The sequence below is a fragment of the Cucumis sativus genome, chromosome 1 (genome assembly GCF_000004075.3).
Source record: "Cucumis sativus cultivar 9930 chromosome 1, Cucumber_9930_V3, whole genome shotgun sequence".
NCBI classification, from domain to species: Eukaryota; Viridiplantae; Streptophyta; class Magnoliopsida; order Cucurbitales; family Cucurbitaceae; genus Cucumis; species Cucumis sativus.
This window is the reverse complement of record NC_026655.2, coordinates 18,489,670-18,499,335: the sequence shown is the minus strand read 5'-3', so window position 1 is coordinate 18,499,335 and position 9,666 is coordinate 18,489,670. Positions and strand designations below refer to the sequence as shown.

Genomic DNA, 9,666 nt, shown 5'->3' with positions numbered 1-9,666 from the left:
GGACAATGGAGACAAATGGACAGGATATGGAGGAGCTTCTATTGCATTCACCCTTTCCTACATCATTAAATTAATTGAGTTAAAAAATCAAAAGAGCATTAATACGGTTAATAACATATACTAAAAAAACAAATTAAATTAAGCAAAGATTAAGTTTTAAAATTAACCTGTGCTGTGTGGCTTGATCAATTGTTAAACATAGCCACGACCGAACTAATCCAAAAAGTAAGAGAGAGACTAATGACTCCACAATTCATATAGAGGTTGTAAAGGGGAGAGGTTGAGAGTGAAGACTTTTTTTTTTTTTTTTTTTTTTTTTAATCCTACCAAAATCATAAATAAACAAATAGATATATCAAAAGATTTTTCACACTTTTTCAACCTATAAAGCCATGGTCTTCTTCCTCATTTGCTTTCAAAACAAAACCCCCAAAAGAGAGATTGAATTATTTGAAGGTAAAATTGAAGAGATGGGTAGAGCTCCATGTTGTGATAAAGCTAATGTTAAGAAAGGACCATGGTCACCTGAAGAAGATGCAAGGCTTAAAGCTTATATTGAAGAGCATGGAACTGGAGGCAATTGGATTGCTCTTCCTCAAAAAATTGGTATATGTATATGATTATAAATATCTCTCTTTTTCTCAAAAGTTTAAATCTTTCTAGGGTTCTAAAAAAGTTATATTTGTTTTGTGGTTGAAAAATGAAGGGCTGAAGAGATGTGGAAAAAGTTGCAGATTGAGATGGCTGAATTATCTGAGACCTAATATCAAACATGGTGGATTCTCTGAGGAAGAGGACAACATCATTTGTAATCTCTATATAAGCATTGGCAGCAGGTTTTCTTTCTTCTTTTTTTTCCCCATACATACTTGTCTAATTAAGCACAACTTTCCAATACTTTCCCATCTTAAACTTTGGAAATTGGTCTGAGGAGTGTTTGTTTTAGTAGCCATGTTACTAGGATCCGAATTGGTCTCTTGTCCTTTTTCTTTGTCCTTTGATTCCCTACAAGAGTGGGTTCCAATCTCATATGTTGAATATTACTTTGACTGTATCATAGACTTCACATATCTTTTTGACAGTTTTATCACGAAACAATCTTTTTTTCCATTTTCTACAACGTTTTTTAGTTTTTTCTTTCGTGTGATTGGAGCAAGTTGGAAAAGAATGTATGTAGGGCAAGATGTAGGATGTACTCAAGTACTACTCTTATATGTTTTTGGGTTCGAGGTGTGTGATGAGAGTCGTCCTAAGTTCATATCAAATTAATTGAAATGTTCGTGTGTCTGCTGATCCATTTGGATTTGTTAGATTGTTGTTCTAACAAAAAAAAAAAAAAACCATTATTGTGCTCATATATGCTTTTGTAGTTTTAGGGATTTTTTGGTTGTTTCCTTTTGTCAGAGGGTTGATTGTCTTGGAATTCTATGTGGTGTCTTTTTAGGTGGTCTGTAATTGCTGCTCAGCTGCCTGGAAGAACAGATAATGACATAAAAAACTATTGGAATACAAGGCTGAAAAAAAAATTACTTGGTAAACGAAAACAATCAAATAGCAATAATGGCATTAATTCATCTTCATCGAGCAGTAACAATGATGACCCAAAAGAGCTTCTGAGTAACTCAGCCTTAGAAAGGCTTCAACTTCATATGCAACTTCAAGGCTTTCAAAATCCATTCTCTTTTTACACACACCCTCAGCTATGGCCCAAACTCCACCCCGTGCAAGAAAAAATTGTCCAAACCCTCCAATCTCTCAACAATAATACTCAAAACCCTAATGATCTCCAATCAACTACTACTGATACTCAATTATTACAATCCCATCCACCCAAAGCAGCAACTGATTTCTTTATTCACCCACAAACCAACACCAATTCTATTTCCCTTCCTTGCAAGATTCCAGAAAATTCAGATCATCATCAAGTTGAATCATCATCTGGGCATCACCAAGTTTCAAACTTTATGCAAGTGGTGGATGGATTTCTTGAGGATCATAACAAAGGTGAGGGTTTCATGGCACAAAGTGATGAACAGGTGGCTGAATTTGATTGGTTTAAGGAAGTGGGTGGGTGTTCTAAGGATAGTTTGATTTGGTGGGGTCAGAATAATGAGCATGATATGAGATCGGCTGCATCATCCTCTAATTCTTGGGATTCTAGTTCTGTTCTTCAATCGGAATTGATGTTTCAAGATTTTGAGTTAGGGTATAATCTTTAGGGGAGGATTATATATTACCTTTTTATGTGTAGACAAGGAGGTTGTTTTGGATTCGTCATGCTCATAAGATGGATTCGTCTGTAAAATGCTGTATACTTATTAAGAATCTGTATCCTCAAGCTTTGTATATTTGTGTGAATAATCAAGTTTAATTCCGGATCTTCACCTCGGACGATCTTGATGGATTAAAATCCCGATGTACTTATCTTATTGCTTTTTGGGTTTGTGCTTTTTTTTTTTGTTTAATTTCTTTAGGGAGAAATATTTTATTCTCTCTAAGTTTTTAGTTAAATTTCTATCTAACTCAAGTTTTAAAAGGTTACATTTTAGTTTGTTAACGTTTGAGTTTTATTTTAATTTAGTTATCAGGTGCATGTATCAACTATTACACAATTTAATTAGATTTTTCATTAAATAATGTTTATGTTTTGTTAATTAATTTAAAATCATAATACTCCTAAAGCATGATGTTTTTTTTTATATATGACTATTTTCTTATAATTACACTCCTAAACTTTTTCAGGCCTCAATCAACTTGTAAGGTTAAATTTGGGTGGTTAACACATGCAGAAGAAAATAGAATAGAAGGGCAAAATTTGATCTTAGAAATATAAGAATCAAATTAAATTGAATAAAAATTAAATGAGGATCAAAGATAAAGTTGTAATATTTTGAAACCTAAGAACTAAATTGAAATTAAATTGTAATTCACACTAGAACTAAAAGTGTTCATATACAGAATAAAATTTAAACCGGAAGTAGTATTTTGTTTTTCTTTTTTAACATTGATGTATGTTTATCCATTACATAGTGTATATATATTCACACGTCTAAACTTTTTTAAACTTTTTTTCTTAAAGTTTCTTGTGATTTATATTGCTTCTTAATGAGCACAAAAATAAAATCCAAAAAATTCTGATTAGAGTTACATTTCACAAAGCATTTCGGGTCACATATTATAATAATTAAGTCGCCACATCTTGGAACATAGAAATATATATAAAAAGACAAGAGTTTTAATTTGAAATTCAAAATGAGAGCAAAAATAAAAGAAAAAGAAACGTACAAAATATGTGTTAAGATCATCATCCAAAACAAGAAATGATCCAGCAAATTACAGAATTAGAAATCAAAGATAATATGCTTATTAGTAGCTTTCATGAAACTACTATTATATTCTTAGTAGAGGTTGGAACTTTCTTAAACTTCACTTGAGTTTGAACCTCATTAACAAATCCATGAACACCATCATCAACCTTCATACTACACTTATAAGTAACCTCTTCTTTAGAACTCAAACATCCACTGTTTTTATCCACAAACTCCTTCACTTTTTGCCTCTTCGAAAACTCTACACTTGATCCTCCAGCAACCTCATAATTGTTAACAGTGATTATAATCTTCTCTAACTCCACGTTGATTGTTGGTGGAGTATCTTTTGGGCTTGTTGCAGCCCAATGGAACAGGCAACTTGAGAGAGGTATGAATTGCTCGTTTTCCTCCCATGGTAATAATTATTCTTTTTCTTTTTTATGGTATGCATGTGGAGAAAATTTGATGTTGGAAGTTGGGATTTATATGGGGAAAGGAGGAGGGGATTGTAATTTATTGATTAGAGGGTGTGTTTCAAACGGTGGAATGCGTATTTAATTTTTAATTTAAGGGTTTAATTATATATTACTTAATAGTGGCGATTTATTTTCTTTTCCAAAGGAATTAATGCAATGAACTTTGGCTTCTGAAATCTTCAATTTTTTTTTTGTTTTCTTCAATTTTGTATCCTAACTTTAATTTCAATTTGGAGAAAAATGGCCTATTCAATGTCTATCTCAGTTTTCTTTTTTAAAGATTTGTGATAACTTTAACATCAATATTAATAATATTTTATAAAATTTACTATTTTAAAAATTTTCCTAACTTAAAATTGAATATAAATGAAATTATCAAAAATATATATAAAAATAGCGAGAGATTTTATATTATATGATATTTACTGATATAATATTAATGGTAACAGAGTTGTACCCGTGTCTATTAATGTTATTTATATTGTTTTAATTCTTCAACTAAAATTTAAATATATATTTTTTATAGTTAATTTTATTAAACTTTGATCCCCAATTTCTTAATAGAAGGTTTTAAATTAACATGTCTTTTGGGTTAAAAAGGTAAGTACAACTTAAGTAGAGAATTTTGAACTAGAAAATTCTTGTTACATGAATATACTGTTGATGCTAGTTGAATCAAGTTAATTTTAACTAAATTAACTACTTTGATCCTTCCATTTTTAACTATAGGTATAAAAAGTCGATATTAATGAATAATTTGAGTACAATGTGTCAAGATGAGTTAAAGAAATGAAATTCAAATTAAGATAGCAAGTACTAGTTGATGTGAGCTTATTTTAACTTAATTATCTATTTTGATTCATCATAAAAGAGAAGACATGTAATAGTTAAACCAATTTCATTAAAAACATTAGTTTCCCCAACACATAATTTCAATATAATCATCAAATTCCAAAAATCTTCAAAACGCCGGTGACCGACGTAACAACAGTGGCTGCAACCATAACAGGAGCTACAACAGGGGCCAGAAATGGTGCAACCGTCATAACCACATTTGAAGCCGTTGCAACCGCCGGAGCACAATCAGCTGCCAACTTCAAAGCAAGCCCAAAATCCCCCATTTTGATTGGCGATGAGAAATAAGGAGAAGAGGGATCCTTCGTATATATAGCCATGAAAATGAAATTACTTCCTTCACTGGGAACCGCAGTATATATAGTCAATTCTTGGAAATTATTGAAAGTAAATAATTCAACTGATCTAATTAATTAAAAGTTATTTTAACGAGGTGATAATGGACAAACTTCTCCACTCCTTTCCTAGATTGACTCGGTTTCAGTCTCCAACATGCCGGTGAAATTCAACCAAAGTTTTTATGGTTTCTCTCAATCAAAATAGTAAATGCTATTAAAGGGGAAATATTGCCCAACACTAACGACCTTTCAAGATAGCACTACTCGTTGTTATTAAATTATATTCTCCTTGACACATAGATATAATGTTAATAGTAAACTTTTTTTTTTAAAAAAAAATAAAGCTACCTTATATAAAAATAAATAATCAATAAAATATTTTCACTTATAATTATGCATTCACACGTGGCATAACTTAATTGATGAGTCACTTCCAAGTTTTCATAATTTGATTCGTCAATCATCACTATAATATTCTCTAACATTCACCCTCAAACGAGAGCTAGTGACAACAAATGACCCCAAGTTTAAACCGTAAGTTCTGAAATTGAGGGTGGGTGAGGGACTTTGTTAAATAATCTGCCATTTGATCTATAGAAGGGACGTAACGAACATCCAGATTTCCTTGAAGAACATGATCTCGAACAAAGTGAATGTTGATTTCTATATGTTTTATTTGGACATGAAAAACTGGGTTTGTGGGAAGATGAGTACATGAGATTTTTCTTTTCTTCTCTTTTTATGCTCTTGTAGATGAAAAATTATTTAGGTGGTAAAAACTTGTTAGTTAGACTACACCTTTATATATTTTTAGGTGTCTACAAGGACAAAATAGTTAGAGAAAAAACATGTAAACTGTTGGAATTATTATTAAATGAGGAGTCCTATCATCTTTTTACATGACAAAGAAACACAAACTAAACATTAACCATGTTACTAAATTGATATATACAAATCGTAAGAATATTTAATTAGAGGTGATACAAAAAACAATCAGAGAAATATAAATCAGCATAAATGAAAAAAAAAAAAAAAAAGAGTTAACAATGGTGTATCTAATGGTGGTGAGATTTGTTTACTCACCCAACTCAAATTATATATGGGTTATCAAAACTAAATGTGGTAGATCTAACTCCAAGAAATTGTGAAATATATCCCTTCTTAGAAAACAATATTATTAGAAATTCAACCTTTAGATGTGATTTTGTTGGCCTTGACTACAAAATTAATCATCATTTTCGTTTACTAAAGTATACAAATCAATCGAAGTACCATCGTGGTAACAGTACAACAATCTGTTTCGTTGGGGTCCCCAATAAAATCATCAAACTATAAATTCAAAAGCAGAAATAGCAAAGCAAAGAACAAATAAAAAATCTACTGTCGAAAGAGAAAAATGTGCATAAGCACAAGGGAGAAAGAGACTGCATGTAGTAGTTAATCCAATTATGCTAGAAACATAAGTTCTCCACAACAGATTTCAACGTCAAATTCATAAAATCCCTAAAACAAAACACTACTGACCGAACAAACTACAGACAGAGATGGCAACAATCTCAAGAACACGACTAGGGGCCTGAACTGGGGCCATCTTCCTCACCCAAACCATAAATTGGGCAACGGCAACACATCGAGGGGTCTTCAAAGCTCCAGGAAAATCCTCCATTTTTGTATCACACCGACCTCTTCTTCTTTTTCTTCTATAATTTCCACTGACGATAGAAAAAAAAAAGGTATGCTCTGTAGGAACCCAACCATATCCTTGGAAATTAATTAAACTTATTTCAGAAGAACTTAAATTGACCTGGTTACAATCTCCAATAAACGGATGAAATTCCGAGAAGAACTTCCGGTGGTGGATTCCGCCGCTTTAAGAGCCAAACCCCGAATAATACCAGCTTTCTCCCGCATAAATTTTCCCTTTTCACTACCCAAAACTAATCCCAACGCCTTCAAAACCTCACTCTTCGTCACAAACCCACCTTCTAAACCCACTCCAATTCCCCAGACATTTTCCACCGTCTTTAGGTTCAACCTCTGATCCCCCAGAAAAGGCCGCCCAATCATCGGAACGCCGCCCACAATGCTTTCCAACACCGAATTCCAACCGCCGTGAGTCACAAAGGCTCCAACCGATGAATGCATCAATATCTGCCCCTGAGGAGCCCACGGGACGATTTTTCCTTTACCTGATTCGAGAAGCCGCTTTGGTAATTCTTCCTCTGGGTTTCCCCTAAAAGACCATAGAAATGCTATTTGACTCTCTTGCAGGGCATCTGCTAGTGCTGTTAGTTCGTGCGGTGGTAGTGATAGGAACCCACCGAAGCTTATGTAAATTACGGAGTTGGGTGTGTGATTGTCGAGCCAGAGTAAGCAGTTATGGTCGTCGGAGGGAGGCGGCGAAAGTGAGAGTATGGTGAGTGGACCAATGTTAAGGTAATTCTGCAGGGTTGAGTTTAGTTGGTCGTTGATTTGTGAGTCTATTTGTTCGAATGAGTTTATGAGAACAGAGGTGGCTTTTGAAAGGTGATGGCTCATTTTGTGTAGCAAATTTGTGAAGGGTGAGTCTAGGTTCGGAGATAGGATTTCTTCAGGTAAATCGGCTCCCTGAATTGATGAGAATCCCGGCAAGAACTCCAAGGGTTTTTCTCTTGATTCTGCCGGAAAATTATTCTCGTTAATTCTTAATGAACTTAGAAGTAGAACAACCAAGTTTCTGGACTAATATTTTTCTTTAAAAAAAATCCCCTGGATTAAGAGGAAATTGAAAGACAATGCCTAAATAATAAACTGTTCATTTTGTTAATCATTCTACCAAGTATCTACATTCCATAAATCATTTTAATGGAGTGGATTCAACGAGGAATCAAAGAATATGATTCGAAATTTTGTAGTTAGATTTTTTTCTTCAAAATATTAGAACAGAGATTTAAGCTTCCTCAAGAATTGATTAGTAGGTGTAACATGTGTGTTATGAGCATGAACCATATTAACATGTTCATTAGACGGTACATGAAATGAAATCCAACTCACTTGTTGGCAAATTCTATACTTTATATATACACATTTTCAAATATGATAATGAAACAAATCAATCTTATAATATAGCAAAATTTATCTTTCAATAATTTTTTTTTCTTACCTGTGAAAATAGTTTTAATTTCTTTTTCTATTCATAACCATTTCTCATTTTGTAGTTTTGAAATTAACAAGAGAGAGAGGTGGTAAGGTTAAAGATCATCTTCTTAGGCTATTCATTTTTTAAGCCAAATTTGAAAGTGAAATGAATGCATTTAAAATGTTATAATTCAAATTGAATAACTTATGTAGATATATTTTAGACTTGAAATTGATTTTTTTTTTAAAACAATGGAATAATATTTTGAGTAAGAGATAAAAAAAAATCAAAATTAAAAGTAGACAAGGACAAGAGAGAGTATAAGGTGTTGTATTTTTTTTCATGAAAAAATACAAAAAGAAAAAGTTAAGAGTTAAGTTACAAGTTTAAGATCATAAACTTTTAATTTCACATATATATGTTAAGATGTTTAAAAGTAGCTAATAAATCGTTTCAAATTTATTATCTTAAAAGTATAGTTTAATCTCTTAATGAATCTATTTAAATTCTTTTATTGAGAAATATACGTTTGTTTTATGTTTCTAAATATTGAAAAAGGATCCAACACTTTTAAGAAAATCAACAAAAACTACCCTTCTACGTAAACTTTTTGTTTTGTGTGTGTTTGTGGGAGTGTCATATGCATGTTGTCCATCTTTCACTTACGTCAACATGAGGATGTGATCAAATTGGTATCTTTTCGAATTACGTTCTTTGTAGATATAGATATTTTGAAAATAAGATTGATGGGTTACTCATGAATTTGATTCAATAAGAAGCTCAGCAAATTTTGAGATAGAGGAAGGCAAATAATTAAATTTAAGGATTTAGTATATGTTTTAGAGTGAAATGAAACGATTAGAAAAAAACGAAGGGGGGCGTACCACAAGAATTGATATCGATACGTTCCCTAATGAGATCCATGCGAAGATGCACGAGTAACGGACGAGGCCCCGACGTCCAAAGCGCCACCCACCCAACTTTCATTTCCTCCGCCATTTCACCCGCAAACCAATAAAATGCATCACTAATCAAACACCCAATTTCCTCACCCATCTCTCTCGCCGCCGTCTCCATCCCCTTCTTAAACCTCTCCGCCGCCCCCTCCAAGAACAGCTCCATCACTTCCATCTGTTTCCCCGGCCCGAACACGTAACCCTCGGGCAACCCATCGCCGACGTCAAAGCGCTTCACTCTATCGATCCCAATTGAGGAGAGAACAGAGTCGTTGGATTTGGCAGTGCTGAGGAAGGAGAATCGTAGGTGTGGGGCGGCGTCGGAGAGTTTGCGTACAAGTGTGAGAAGGGGCCCAGCGTGAGATCCGAAAGGGAATGCCAAAACGGCGACGTGATTTGTGGTTGGTTGGCTATTGGAAGCCGACATTTGGCAGTAGAGGGTGGTGGTTTTGGTTTGGATTGGATTTTAGGGATGTAGGGTGTGGTTCAAAGGTGATTGATTTGTTACTTCGTCTTCCACATTGCTCGTGTGATACTGTACGGTTATATTAAAAGGGATTGAATGCAAAAGTGGCGCACGTTACATAAATATTGGCAAAGTCTCGGCAACTC

General features: G+C 33.5%; 2 protein-coding genes across 2 annotated transcripts; one reads left to right on the top strand and one right to left on the bottom strand.

The window, feature by feature from the left end:
- Positions 1 to 383: 383 nt before the first annotated feature.
- LOC101208004 (transcription factor MYB36) lies at positions 384 to 2,541 on the top strand. The gene is made up of 3 exons (XM_004146306.3): positions 384 to 606; positions 707 to 836; positions 1,445 to 2,541. Exons 1-3 carry the CDS (start codon positions 393 to 395, stop codon positions 2,217 to 2,219), a joined length of 1,119 nt encoding a protein of 372 aa, XP_004146354.2. The 5' UTR covers positions 384 to 392; the 3' UTR covers positions 2,220 to 2,541.
- A 3,820-nt stretch (positions 2,542 to 6,361) lies between these two features.
- On the bottom strand, positions 6,362 to 9,666 carry LOC101215540 (flavonoid 3-O-glucosyltransferase). Its single transcript, XM_004146252.3, has 2 exons — positions 8,983 to 9,666; positions 6,362 to 7,637 (listed from the first exon to the last, which is right to left on the bottom strand). The coding sequence occupies exons 1-2, from the start codon at positions 9,479 to 9,481 to the stop codon at positions 6,775 to 6,777; spliced, it is 1,362 nt and encodes a 453-aa protein (XP_004146300.2). The 5' UTR covers positions 9,482 to 9,666; the 3' UTR covers positions 6,362 to 6,774.